We start from the raw sequence: 15,475 nt of genomic DNA, 5'->3' as shown, positions 1-15,475 counted from the left end.
GCTCAGAATAGAAGGAGCGCAATTGGGCTTTTGGAGTAAAAAGTTTGTTGGAATTGAAGTTGGGGGCCATGTGTGTTTACAAAGCCCCCATTGTGCAAGAACAGCAGTAACCACACACTTGACACCATATTAGAAACTACACCCCTCAATGAACATAACAAAGGTTATAGTGAGTACTTACACCTCACGTTTTTTAAACAGTGGGCCGTACAAATGAAAGAATTTATTTTTAACACTGAAATGCTGGTATTAACCAAACATTTTTTTGTTTCACAAGTAGTAAGAGAAAAAAAGCTCCACAAAATTTGTAGCCCAATTTCTCCAGAATAAGGAAATACCCCATATAAGGCTGTTAAGCACTATACATGTGGAAAACAGGTCTTAGGAGTGAGACAGCACCAATGAGATTTGAGGCCTAAAGTGGGGCTTCACACTGCAATGGTTGAGGTTTTGACATAAAATCTAAAAAAAAAAAGCCTGGCAAGTGACTACAATTGTGAAACTACACCCCTCAAGGAAGGTAACAAGGGGAACAGTGAGTACTTTTTTTTACACTAAAATGCTGGGGTTACCCAATTTTTTAAATTTTCACAAGGGGTAATGGGAGAAATTGAGTTACAAATTTTGGAGGGCTTTTCCCCCCCCGACTATGGAAATACATCCATATATGGGGTAATGTGCTGGGCGGGCGCACAACAAGGCTCAGAAGTCATAGAGGCCTGTTTGCTTTTGTGGCCTATGGCATATCAGTAGCTGACGGTTACATAAATTCAAAAATGAAACACCCACATGTGATACCATTACAGAAGTAATAAGTACCCACCCTGAAAAATGGGTATAGGGGTAAAGAGGATATTTTGAACGCACGGGTGTTTCCTAAATTTATTTTCCAGTAAAGGATGAAGGGTAGCTTTTGAAAATTGCAATTTTCAACCTATGCTCTGCTTCATCTTTCTGGGAACAACTAACATGTGACTCCGAATTGTCGCCTGGAAATACGACAGAGCTCATGAGCGAGAACTCTTCGCATTTGAGGCTGATGTTTCTTACGGACCTAACAGTTACATACATTCAGAGGAAAATACAAGAAAGGAACACCCACATGTGAGCCTATTACAAACAGTACACCCCCTAAGGAGGGTGTGTAGGGGTGAAGTGGAGATATGGAACTGACGGGTGTTCCCTAAATTTAATTTTCCAGGAATGGATGAAGTGTACTATGGGGGGGAATGAAAATTGCTATTTTAATACTGATTTGCCAATTTCCAGAATAATGACCCAGAGTATAGCCAAAAGTAAAAATGATGCTCGCCCCAAAACCTATGCTCTGAATCATCATTCTGGGAATGTGATGTGTGTGACCATCCATATTCTGTTACCTCACTCAGGAGGGGAGAGAGTGCTGTGCATTTGAGTCAACTGCAAACCCCCAATGCTGTTGACTCTGTGTCCCATGACCCATTTTTTTTAGGGGGGAAATAAATTGGAGGTATTGGCAAAGAGGTTTGTGTGTTGTTTTTTTTTGTTGTTTTTTAGGGGGGGTGGTTTTAAATTTGGAAGGCAATGACTGGTACAGTGGAGTCAAATTCTGGGGAATGAAAATCAGGTGAAAGTATTAAAAATTTAGAACTCCATGGAAGTGTGATACTCCCTGAAGCAGTTTTTAATGCAGAGGCCCGGATGATCGAATCCCCCTCTTGCGACACACTGTATTTTTTCTGAGATCGTCCCTTCTTTCCAGTGTGGGGACCTCCGGGGGCCCACAGTTCCAGAGGTGCTCTGACGTGCTCTTTGGCGGTCACCAAAGATAAGGGCCTTTAGAAATTCCTCTTGAAACTGCAGGAATGTCCATGTGTTGCCAGTGTGCTGGGACAGTACAAAAGAGTTGTACATGGCAACCTGTACCATGTAGACCACTACTTTTTTGTACCATGCCCATGTTTTGCGCATGGCATTATATGGCTTGAGGACTTGATCAGAAAGATCAACTCTCCCCATATACTTATTGTAGTCCAGAATACAATTAGACATGAGGACTGGTCCCTCGGTTCCTCGCACAGGGACAGGGGTGCTGCCGTTCCCATGAATTGTGGACAGCATAAGGACATCCCTCTTGTCCTTATACCGGACCAGCAACAGGTTTCCATGGGAAAAGGCACAGGACTCACCCCGGGGGATAGGGAATCCTTGATTGTTCTGGACTGTCCCACAGGCGAGCGTGGATCTGGCGGCGAGGGATGTGAAGAGAGGGATACTAGTATAAAAGTTATCCAGGCAGAAACCTTTATCTAGCAATGGGTGCAAAAGGCCACAAACTATTTTCCTGCTAACACCCAGAGTGGGGGGACATTCTAGGGGTTCAATACGGGAATCTCGTCCCTCATACACCATAAACTTACAAGTGTACCCTGAGGTACTTTTGCAAAGTTTATACATCTTCACGCCATATCCCGCTGGCTTGGTTGGGGTGTATTGTTGGAAGCGGAGTGTCTTCTTAAAGCTGATGAGAGACTCATCAATAGCGACCTCCCTTCCAGGGACATAGGCCTCCCAAAATTTGGCCCCAAAGTGATTGATGACCGGCCTGAGTTTATACAGGTCGTACGAGGTCATACGCGGGATCAGTTCGGGGGTGGACATGCCATATTATCAGCATTTCCGAATGGCCTCAAACAGGGGACGTGCCATGGCCATATTGTAGAGTGGGGTCTGGTAAAGGATGTCCCCACTCCAATATTGCCTGACACTGTTTTTTTTAACCAGGCCAATATACAGCATGAGGCCCCAAAATGGGAACCAGCCATTGAGCCTAGCCAAAAGTGAGCCCGGGTTTGCGGCGACGAACTGTTGGGCGTACAGGTTCGTCTTGTCAACCATCAGATTGACAAAGTCGTCACTAAAAAAAACAAACTGAAATAGTCCATTTCAGTGAACCTGACTATGTCAATCTTGACTCCTGAGTCTCAGGAATTACGGGCTCATGGTCCGCTGGCTCAGTCCAGACAAGTTCTCCAGTATGGGGCACCATTGAACTTAGCTTGGGGGCTTGACTAGTATGAGCTCCAGGGGGACTCATACTTGCATGGGCCACAGGGTAAGGAGCAGAGGATGTTTGCGGCCTTGCATGGCAGCATCTCTGCCGACTTGGTGGCTCATCATTAGAACTAGATGATGAGGTGGACGAGGAAATAAGGAAGCTGGGGTCTTCCTCGTCCTCTTAGGCACTTTGAGTGTCGGAGGCAAGTATGTAATGGGGGGGTGTATATATGTGGGGGGAAAAACTTTTTTCTGTGTATGCGCTGTGTGCCCACGGACACCTATGGATGGTACGCTGAAAAAAAAATCTTTATTTTTTTAACTCCTATCTGTTCCTACCTAATCTAAAGCTTTCCCTGACTGCTTTCTGTGGCAATGAGGCACTTTTTTTTTTTTTACACTTTTTTAACACTGAGGGGGGAGATGGCAGCACGTGGCTCCATCCTGCACACCAGATCGCTCAGAAATGGTGGGCAGAATGGAGCAACATGCACCTACACCCACCTCCCCTCTCCCCATACTGCTGTGATTGGTGCGGTCACTACGGCCATCCAATCACAGCTGTACTGGGGGGTGGCAACACTGCCACCTCCCAGTACTGTACGTATGATGATTGGTGGTGTATCTTAAACCACCGATCAGCATCCTTATCCGGGTTATGGGTGACCCACGTGACCCGGAAGCGCCGCAGACTGCCGGGGAGAATTTACCAGCGAACTGCCTCGCCTATATGAGGGGGTCTCAGGACCTCCTCCGGCGATTAGCTGGGATGCCTGCTGAATGATTTCAGCAGGCATCCCGGTCCGGTCCCCGGAACCGGAATCGCCGGTCTGAATTGACATGGGGGGGTCTCAGGACCCCCCTCGACGATGTGTGCCAGGATGCCGGCTGAATGTTTTCAGCAGGTATCCCGGTCCGGACCCCGACCGGATTTCCCATGCGCATACCCATATGCCCTATGTCCTTAAGGACTCAGGATTCTGGGCGTACCCATACGCCCTGCGTCCTGAAGAGGTTAAAAGTAGTAAAGTAAAAAAATAAAAAATAAATAAATTGGGTATCATTTAATCGTATGGACCTACAAAATTTAGATAATGTGTCATTTTTACGGAAAAGTGCACTATGTAGAACTGGAAGCCCCCAAAAGTGGCAAAAGTGTTTTGTTTTTGTTTGTGGTAAAATGAGTAAGGTCATTACAAATTACAATTGGTGGTGCATAAAACAAGCCCTCATATGGGTCTGTCGGTGGAAAATTTAAAGTGTTACGCATATTAGAAGGAGAGAGAAAAAACACAAAAGTGCAAAAAAAAAAAAATAACTGTTGTCCAAAAGGGGCTAAGGGTTAGCTTATAAAATGATAAGCTACTTGTGGACATAATTGTTATTACTGAATGAATAATGTTACTATTATTAAATAAACAGTACATATGTCAAATGGTTACATATATCATCAGTTTTGAAAAGGTTATCTGGACCATTTATTTTTATGTGCCCTATTTGGGCATATGGGTGTAGTGGGGTAAGGCCCAGGGATCCCCTTGGTTGGAACCCATTATCTATGAACAGACAGCAGCTCTTACTCTGTTAGATCTGGTTTGTACATGTATTACATGGACAGCCATTTCTTTGATGTTATATTTCCTCTTGTGCATAGTGGAAGCCGCAGATTTTTTTTTTTCAGAGGGATTAAGGAGCTACCGCAGGATTTTAAAGGGAAGGGTCAGTCTGTGATGGGTCAACCCCACTAGGCAATAATTTCTCTACATCTGTTTATTCAACTGCAATTTTAACTGAAGCTAAATATTTTAAGCAAATAATCAGTTTACCTGTTTATTAATGGCAGCTCAAAAAAGTACTCTATTCGTAGATAAGTGGGAATAATACACCTCCATGGAACTGTGTTTAAGAGTTAGAAGTATCTACAGAACCTCCTGTGGTTTCTAGAATAGAGTGGCTGCTCTGTTAACCAGAAATAAGTAAGAGGCGATTAACAGCAAGCATACACAAACATAAACCATTTCCCCAGCTGTGTATCTTGGGACGCCTCATTAGCCGATACTGCACTAGAGCCTTGTGGTATACCCTGACTAGAAGCAACTTGTGTCAATATTTAAATATGGCTTGAGCTTTGGGCAAACTATCAAATTACTGGGAAAACGTCCATGAAAAACAGGTCCTGCAAAATAGTTTACAAAAAAAAAACTTTAAAAAAACAACAGTCAGCAGGACACTACTTCTTTTGGACCGTGTCTTTAACTATAAGGTAATTTATGGGATACTTAAAGGGAACTCAAGACAGAAAACTGCAGATTAAATGAGTCAAATTGTTACATGCCACTGAACATCAGAATATTTACACAACAACAAATATATTACACAGTATAACCTCTAGGCATCGTGAAGGCTTGTTTCAATTGCTTTCAATGTACTGGCAGGATTCATTGCCATCTTCCTGAAAGCAGGTATTAAAAGCAAATAACCCAGAGAAGATAGAAAGCATGAGAACTCACCTGAACATTTTCAAAAAGCGCTATTTACATTTTTAATCAACCATATTAAAATATATCTGTTATTGTTCAGAAACCTCCTCAGTGACCAAACAAATGTCTGCAGTAATAAGCAACATCTGTAGAAGACAGGGAGAAGGGGAGGTGGGGGATGCAGCTGCAGTGCTTCACTCATAATACCGTAATCTGCTTCACTAGGAAATTGTTCCAAAGCAACTGTTGTCAAAGCTTTCAGAGAGTGGTGCATAAGACAAAAAACAAAGTCTAAAAAAAAATTTCTGCTGGTAACTGCCTATTGTTTGTTAAAGCTGAACAGAGAGACTTACTTCTGTGTCCCACTTTCTATTTGTTGACAGCACTTATTGAATACTAAATCATACAGAAAGAGGTGGCAATCATACAGTGCAATTATGGGGAAGCGGGTCTCACAGGATCTAATATTTTTGTATAAATAAAAAATCAAATTACAGAAAACTATATATCTCCATAGGAGAACATACAGATATGCCTAAATGGACAGTCATATTCAAAAACTTTTTATATCCTGTACATCTTGGCAAAATATTGACCCTTTCTAATATTTTTCATAAGAAAGTTGTATTTCCTTTTTAAAGAAATCATTGCTTATAAAAAAAAATACCACTGGGGGCCCCATAACATCCAGCACATAATCTTGTCCAGTTGCAATGTCATCTTTGTCCAAGCTGAAGCACATGCAGGGACAAAGTCTAGCAAGTGAGGGTGGGACAAGCACTCCTCTGTGCTCACTCTTGTCCTATCAGAGTGCAGTATGAAAACAGAGAGGAGGGGTTACAGATCAGCCTACAGTGATTGGATGAAGGGACCCAGCACTGCACAGTCATGGACACATCCCTTCTGGAGCACAACATGACAAACAATGAGCAACAGAGAGAAGGTATTTCGAAGAAAAATACAAGTGCTGCACACGTAAAAAATATATGTACATTATCAGGATTCGGTACTGAGAAACATGTAACATTTTTGTGAGATATGACAAGTACTCCTTAAAGAAGGTGGTTATCATAACTTGACTTTAATTATGTTTAATTCTATTTTGGTATGTGCCAGAGTTAGAGAACCTTACCTGAGCATTGCTCCAAAACCCTTTTTCTTGGATTTCCTATCTTGCTCTTCACTTTCCTCTTTCTTTTTCTTGTCTTTTACTTTTGACTTGCCCTTTTCTTTTTTCTTATCCTTCTTTTTCTTGTCTTTCTTCTCTTTGTCATTATCATTGAGATCTGGATTTCCCATTGGGATTTGTTCACTATTTGGAATTTCTCGGTCAGAGTGAGAACTCACATCAGAAAGTCCATCTGCAGATAAAAATATAAAATCAACAAGGTGGAGCATGTTCAAGACCATTTGATGAGATCACCAAGCGTATAAAGGGGTAGGCATATCTCTACAGCTGGCCAATGGCCCAACACACATATGCTGCACAGTATGTCATGTATGGGTGACTAGCAGCCCTCAATAGCTAGTACATGATCTTAACACATAAAGGTTAAAAGGCAAAAGCTCAATCTTTCTCACATGAAAATCCCACAAAAATGTCTATTATAGTGAATGTAGCATAGACAATGAAAAATATTCCACATAGTGATCCTTTTCACAGGTATTCAAGATTAAATTTGAAAAATCTATTCTTACCTCTATAAACAATTCTCATAAGCCTAGGAAAATTATTGCATATTGAACAGTATAAAAGATCAACAAGTGCCTTGTCCATGGTCGATAAGGTTTAGATCTCAGTATATAGATGTCATTAGTGGTATAAAAATTCACAAATTAACAATCATTTCATTATTTATTGTGTCAAATATATGTACTTTTATAAATTTGCCAATATCCAGCTAATTAAAGGACATTGTTTACATATTTTCTTCTTGCATGTTATATAGACAAATTGTGTCTATAGCCCTAGCTTAACATTAGTTAAAGAGTACCTGTCATCAAACCATAGTTTCTAAACTAACTCAAATTATATTCCCTAACTACTCCTAACACCCCTTATGCCCATGACATTTTTCTGAGCTTTAAAAAGCTGTGTATCATACCTTTTCCCTTGCTCACAATGTGTGAGCTCCCGGCAGGAGAAAGTGGGCATTCCCCAGCACCCTGTAAGAGCTGTGCCTTGCCATGCCCCACACACACTTCCTGAGTTTGGTCTCCTGCTAGGCCAGGAGTAGACCTAACTGTTTGACTTGCGCAGGGAACAGAACAGAGCCACCTAGTGGCCATTTTTTCAATCACATTAAAACCATATAAAGGTTGATAATTTTAAAAGCAAGTAAAAAGCAAAGTTTCTTATAATTACATAAGGAACAATATATTAAAAGTTTAGTTGGGTGACAGGTAATCAATATGACAAAACTAGAAATATATTAATGTCACGGTCTGGTGACCTCTTACGACAGTGATGCTCTATTTATTTCCTGAATGTCAGGTGCATACAATGATAAGGGGAATGGGCAGAAGCTGACAAAAATGAAGATTAAACAAACAAAAAAAATATGCATAATTGTATCAAATGGCAGGATTTCATAGGATGCATTGGAAAAGTATGCTTTACCACTTATGATAACTTGGAGTCATGTATCGATACATGAAATGTTTGACCTAACAGCCCCATTTACCTTCGTCACTCTCTGGCCCATCATACGATTTATCAATTGCAGCCCGAAAGCTTTCATTACAGCCTCTGCCACGGACCATATGTGGTCGAGGTCTATAAAAGGGAAGCTCATTCTTCTTAACTTCTGCCACAGCAGTCTGCAGACTTTCCAGTGAGCTTGACTTTTTGAGACCTAACCGTGGACCAAGATCTTTTCCAGGAGAATCTGCAAAAAGAAATGTTTTATACTCCTTTATATTGCATACAAAATGAAAAATAAATAAAATGATTTAGATGGATCTTACAATTTTGAAATGATAACACTTCTAAAAAAAATTTGTGACGTCATAAATATCAAATAACAGTGATTGCATATTTGAAAATTTTATAATGCAGAATAATAAAAATTGAATAGTGTTTGTTTACTTAGAAACACTGACCATTTAGAATGCAAATTTTGCAATAGAAAATAATTCACTATTTAATTGGATTGCTTTAGTAAGCAGAAGTAAAAATAAATAAATAAATAAATAAAAAATGTTCTTTCTTGCCAGTACCACTATAGGAATGTGTGTTTCTATCACACTCCATTGTGTTACTCCTGTCTGCCCAAGTTTATGGTGCTCTTATTCTCTGCTCAGTTTTGTTTTACTGTCTCTCCATTCTAGAGACTTTTTTGCTTGCCATATTTAAATGTGATCAATGGTTCAACTACATCACTTTACTTAAGCCTTGAGTACTTTGCTGCCTAAGCAGACAGAGCAGTGCGGCCCATAAAGCACGCCGTCACAACGGGTGGGGTTCGTCACTACGGCTCGATCGACGGGACCTGGTAAATATAGCTCCCTACCCAGGGGGCTACTTATGGAGTCACATCCCTGGGGGCAAAATCGTCCTCTGGGGATGGTGAGAATATGATTTTACCTTATAGAACGTGTTGCCAAGTGTTATATATGGTAAAATCTACTGTTTGATTCCCTTTAAGGAAATACCTGTGTTCACTGTTCTCTTTTCACATTTGTGGGAATTATTAAAATATAGTAAAATTGTTTGTTTTGCTGTTTTCATTATCCCGGCCACCTCTGTCCACCACAACCAGGCCAGACATGTTGGTGGTGGGGCGGCCTGCTCTAGAGGATGTGTGTAAATCGCAGAGTTGGGATCTGCATCTATCAGACATTTATGGCATAATCATGTGTATATGTCTAACAAGAAATGATGTGGGTGGCAGAGGAGGGACTTGCACCTATGAGCTATTTATAGTACATTCTGTGGCTGTACCATAAACATCATAAATGCTAGCATCCCTTTAAAGCCCCTGGAGTACAGCATTTGTGTATCTCAGGCTCTCCCATAGAGATACATGGAGGGGGCGTGTGGTGACCTTTCCATGCATGTGCAGAAGATCGTCGGGTCCACGCTGTTAGACCTCCCCGGCGATCAGACAATTATACCCTATCATGTGAATAGGAGATGAGTTAAGTACCAGAGTTCCCCTTTAAGAAAGGAGAGTTAGGAGAGAATACCATTATAGTTCATACACAGTTTATTTCTATAAGAATCCTTCTTGCAAAGAACATGAACTCAAACCATGTCTTTACAAATTCATTCCACAGTGAAATGCACAAATTAAGAACATTTCAGTTTATTGTTATTTCAGAGTAAGTGACTTTTTGTTACTTGAAGTCTAAAATTATACCAATATCTAACTTGGAGTAGTTGATTATTTATTTTACAATGAAAGCAATAAATAGCCCCTCGGCATAAAAATTTAAAATAAAATAAAAAAAAAACACGTAGCAACATTTTCCCCAAATGCATTCAAATCTAATCAAAGAAAGCAGAAGGGAGATGTGGTTGCTAGGTCACACTTTGCTCTTTTGTTCACTAATTACTATTCCAAGACCTACTATTATTCTGAAATTAGCAACTGCAGGAATGGATTTAGAAACTTGATTTGCACAGGACAGGAAGATTTTACTAAATTAGACAGTTCCTAAAGCATAACCTGTATTCATACCTGAATACAGAGAGAAGTCAGCAACTTGGCAGAAGACACAAAGGCCATGTTTTTGTTAAATGTTACTGCCAGTTTTATAAAAAAAAAAAAATAATATATATATATATATATACATACCGTATATGATTGCCCTAAATGGCCACAGATTTCTTTTTATTCTGTGCATATTTATTTGCATTTTACTATTAAATTACATTTCTCACATCATTTAACCGAAAACCCACCATGATCATCCAATATTTTTCTTAAAGGGGTACTCCGCCCCTAGACATCTTATCCCCTATTAAAAGGATAGGGGATACAATGTCAGATCACCGGAGTCCCGCTGCTGGGGACCCCGGGGATCCCCGCTGCGGCACTGCGCTATCATTACTGCGCAGAGCGAGATAGCTCTGCACATAATGACGGGCGATACAGGGGCCGGAGCATCGTTACATCACAGCTCCGCCCCATATAAGTATACATGTTACTTATATGTCAACAACAAACATATCATAGGTAAATTAACCCTTACCAACCCTCATTTGCGAGAGTTAGGGTTTTTGTTTAAAGTCCCATACAAGTCTATGGGAAATATATGTTACTGCATGCCTTCCAAACAGCTGGAGATATTTCGATAATACTCTGTCACATGTTACTTATATGTCCACTAAAAATATAGGATAGTTAATTTAACCCTAACCTTCCCCCCATTTGCGGGATTCCGAGTTTTTGTTTAAAGTCCAATGCAAATCTATGGGAAATGGATGTTCCAGCATAACTTATGTACGGCTAATACTAATTTCGCTAATACTTGGTCACATGTTACTTATATGTCAAAAAAATATATAATATTTAAATTAACCTTAACCTACCCCCTTATGTGAAGGATGGGGTTTTTGTTTCAAGTCCCATGCAGGTTTATGGCACCACAAGTTCCACTCTGCATCTCCTGGTGAATGTGTCAGTCCGGATGGCAAGCCAAACCCTTCACACATTCCATGCCCCATCTCACAAAGACACATGCACCCTTTAAGCCACACACCTTTTATTTTCAGCTTACAATATCTTTACCACAACTCTGCCCCACCTGAGGATGGGATATGAGGATTAGAAATGAGGATGGTATATGGGGTCGAGATATGGGGTCGGGATAAGGGGTCGGAATATGAGGAAGGGATAGGAGGACGTGAAATGGGGTCGGGATATGGGGACAGGATATGAGTTAAATTAACTCTAACCCATGCAAGTATATAGTACTTCCAGTACCTTACTCCATATGCTCCGCTCTGCATCTACTGGTGAGTACGTCAGTCCAGCCACACCCCTCCCACATGCCACACAACATGTCACAAAGCAACACCTCTTATTTTGTACCCTTTTTGTTCATTTGTCCAGCTTGCAATTCATTCCCACTTCCACAAAACCACACCTCCTTCTATTTCCACCCTACAATCTCTTCATCACAGCTCAGTCCCACCGGACGGGATATGAAGATGAGATATGTGGACAGGATATGAGGGTGGGAGATGAGGATGGGATATGAGGTTAGGATATGATGAGGGGATATGAGGTCGGGATATGGGGATGAGATATGAAGACAGGGTATGAGAGCGGGACATGAGCATGGGATATGAGATCGGGATATGAGGTCGGGATTTGAGGATGGGATATGAGGACAGTATATGAGGATGGGATATGAGGATGGGACATGAGGTCGGGCAATGAGGAATGGATAGGAAGACGGGATATCAGGTCGAGATATGAAGTCAGTATATGAAAATAGGATATATGGTCTGGATATGAGGCTGGGATATGAGGTCCGGATATGAGGACGGGATATCAGGTTGGGATATGAGGATGGGATATGAAGTCGGGATATGAGGACCAGTACTTCCCTCCTATGTTGCTTTTCCTCCCCCACAAGGTTTAGGTAGGAAAAAATGGGCAACGCCGGGTACTCAGCTAGGTGTGTTTGTGTGTATGTGTATATGTTCCAGCATCAATTTCAACAGCTAAAGATATTGTGGAACATTTATCAAGGGATTTAGAGCGCTTTTTTTGCTTAAGCAATTTTTTGTGCGACTTTTGGCTGTAAGCAAAAAGCTACGAAAGTCGCACAAAAAGTTGAAAGCCCTCCAAAACAGCGTTAATGTAAGCCAGCTCCGGAGCTGGTGTACAAAACGGCTTTGTGAGCAAATTTTTAGATTTTCCACTGGCTCCATCGGGAAATATGATATAACAAATGTCCAAAGGAGCACTGATTTACATCCTTTCTTGTCTCCCACTTGTCTCCCACCGTCGCACATCTCCTGCCCGCTACCTGTTGCAAAACTACAACTCCCAGCATGCCCAAACAATTAAATAGATGCGTCCTGAAGTCTTTGCTGTGCCTGTTTTTTTTTTCTTTCTGTCTTTTTTTTCTTTCTGCCTTTACATCTCTCAACTATGAGAGACAATGATGAGAAAAAAAAAATCCATAAAATCACATTGTCTGATTTTTAAAGAATTGATTTGCAAATTATGGTGGAAAATAAGTATTTGGTCACCCACAAACAAACAAGATTTCTGACTCTCACAGATATGTAACTTCTTCTTTAAAAGTCACCTCTCTCCTCCACTCGTAACCTGTATTATGGCACCTGTTTGAACTTGTTATCAGCATAAAAGATACCTGTCCACAACCTCAAACAGTGACACTCCAAATTCCACTATGGCCAAGACCAACGAGCTGTCGAAGGACACCAGAAACAAAATTGTAGACCTGCACCAGGCTGGGAAGACTGAATCTGCAATAGGCAAGCAGCTTGGTGGGAAGAAATGAACTGTGGAGCAATTATTAGAAAATGGAAGACATACAAGACCACTGATAATATCCCTCGATCTGGGGCTCACACCGTGGTGTCAAAATGATCACTTGAACAGTGAGCAAAAATCCCAGAACCACACGGGGAACTAGTGAAAGACCTGCAGAGAGCTGGGACCAAAGTAACAAAGAGTAACACACTATGCAGCCAAGGACTCAAATCATGCAGGGCCAGATGTGTCCCCCTGCTTAAGCCAGTACATGTCTGAGCCCATCTGAAGTTTGCTAGAGAGCATTTGGATAATCCAAAAGAGGATTGGGAGAATGTCATATGGTCAGATGAAACCCAAAGTAGAACTTTTTGGTAAAAACTCAACTCGTCGTGTTTGGAGGAGAAAGATGCTGAGTTGCATCCAAAGAACACCATACCTACTGTGAAACATGGGGGTGGAAACATCATGCTTTAGGGCTGTTTTCTGCTAAGGGACCAGGAAGACTGATCCATTTAAAGGAAAGAATGAATGGGGCCATGTATTGTGAGATTTTGAGTGAAAACCTCCTTCAATATGCAAGGGCATTGAAGATGCAATGTGGCTGGGTCTTTCAGCATGACAATGATCCCAAACACACCACCCGGGCAAAGGAGGAGTGGCTTTTTAAGAAGCATTTCAAGGTCCTGTAGTGGCCTAGCCAGTCTTCAGATCTCAACCCCATAGAAAACCTTTGGAGGGAGTTAAAATGTCCGTGTTGCCCTGCAACAGCCCCAAAACATCACTGCTGTATAGGAGATCTGCATGGAGGAATGGGCCAAAATACAGTGGTCCCTCAACATATGATATTAATTGGTTCCAGGAGAACCATCATATGTTGAAACCATCATATGTCGAGTACATATGTCTATGTAAAAATAGTAATTGGTTCTGGGGCCTCGGAACCATTGTATGTTGAATACATATCTCTATGGGAAACTGCCAATTGGTTCTGGGATGACCATTGTATGTGGAGTGTATGGGGAGTGTTTAACAAACCAGGGTGCCTCCAGCTGTTACACAACTACAACTCCCAGCATGCATGTACAGCCATTGACTGCCTGGGCATGCTGGGAGTTATAGTTTTGCAACAGCTGGAGGCACACTGATAGGGAAACATTGATGTATGGGGTGTATTGTGTGTATATGTATTGTATGTGATGTGAGACATCACATACAGTACTGTACAGTTCTTTAAATACCTTCAGGGGGGACAGAATGTCCTCCATTATGATCCTGCCGACTACAGCTCAATAGGAAAGGAAGGGGAGGTCAGCCAGCAGCTCATTGGATGCCTGCAGCAAGATGCAGCAGGCTATTGGCTATGGCTGCACGGGGGGGGGGGGGCTTACACGGAGCTCACAGCAGGACAGCATGTGAGTAACAGGAGGCAGAACGGGGCACATTAAACAACTATCTGTCAGTTGCTGAAGTTGTCAGGGCTCTCAGATAGCTGTTTGTACGATGGCCCCGACACACAGCAGCATCATATGTCGAGGCTGCCTTCAACATATGATGGGCTCTGAGAGGCCATCATATGTTGAAATGATCATATGTCGAGGCCATCATAAGTCGAGGGGTCACTGTACAAGCAACAGTCTGTGCAAACCTTGTGAAGACTAATAGAAAATGTTTGACCTCGGTCATTGCCAACAAAAGGTATATAACAAAGTATTGAGATTAACTTTTGTTATTAATCAAATACTTATTTTCCACCATGATTTGCAAATAAATTAGTTAAAAATCAGACAATATGATTTTATGGATTATTTTTCTAATTATGTCTCTCATAGTTGAGGTATACCTATGATGGAGATTACAGGCCTCTCTTGTCTTATTAAATGGGAGAATTTGCACAATTGGTGGCTGACTAAATACTTTTTTGCCCCACTGTATGTATTAAAAAAATACAAAATAGTTTAAATAAACCTAACCTACCCCCATATGTGAAGGTTGGGGTTTTTAGTTTCAAGTCCCATGCAAGTATATGGGACTTCAGGTACCTTACTCCACAAGCTATGCTCAGTATCCCATGGTGAATGTGTCAGTCCGGCTGGCAAGCCACACCCTCCCCGAATTCCATGCCCCATCTTGCAAAGACACCCCCCCCCTTTAAGACACACCCCTTTTAATTTAATCTTACAATAACTTCCTTACAACTTAGCCTCACCTGGGGAAGGGATACGAGGATTAAAAATGGGGATTATATATGAGGACAGGATATGGGGATGGAATATGAGGATGGCATATGAGATTGGGATATGAGGTCGGGATATGAGGACTTCCAAACAAACCTACCCCCATTTGCGAGGGTCAGGGTTTTTGTTTAAAGTTCAATGCAAATCTATGGGAAATTAATTTTCCAGCATAACTTCCGTACGGTTCGAGATATTTTGATAATACTTGGTCACATGTTACTTATATATAAAATAAAAATATATTCGATAAATTAACCCTAACCTA

General features: G+C 41.3%; 1 protein-coding gene across 5 annotated transcripts in view; it reads right to left on the bottom strand.

Annotated features, from left to right (window-relative positions):
- PARD3B (par-3 family cell polarity regulator beta) overlaps positions 1-15,475 on the bottom strand; it is a 1,515,381-nt gene that overhangs the window by 737,070 nt on the left and 762,836 nt on the right. For all 5 annotated transcript variants that reach the window (XM_056536585.1, XM_056536586.1, XM_056536589.1 and 2 more), the window contains 2 exons: positions 8,201-8,404; positions 6,649-6,877 (listed from right to left, as the gene is read on the bottom strand). In XM_056536585.1, the coding sequence (XP_056392560.1) occupies positions 6,649-6,877; positions 8,201-8,404 (433 nt within the window). The remainder of the gene's footprint in view (positions 1-6,648; positions 6,878-8,200; positions 8,405-15,475) is intronic.

This window comes from Hyla sarda, chromosome 8 (assembly GCF_029499605.1).
Source record: "Hyla sarda isolate aHylSar1 chromosome 8, aHylSar1.hap1, whole genome shotgun sequence".
Taxonomy (NCBI): domain Eukaryota; kingdom Metazoa; phylum Chordata; class Amphibia; order Anura; family Hylidae; genus Hyla; species Hyla sarda.
Note: the sequence above shows the minus strand (reverse complement) of the source record. Positions and strands in the feature narration are given on the sequence as shown.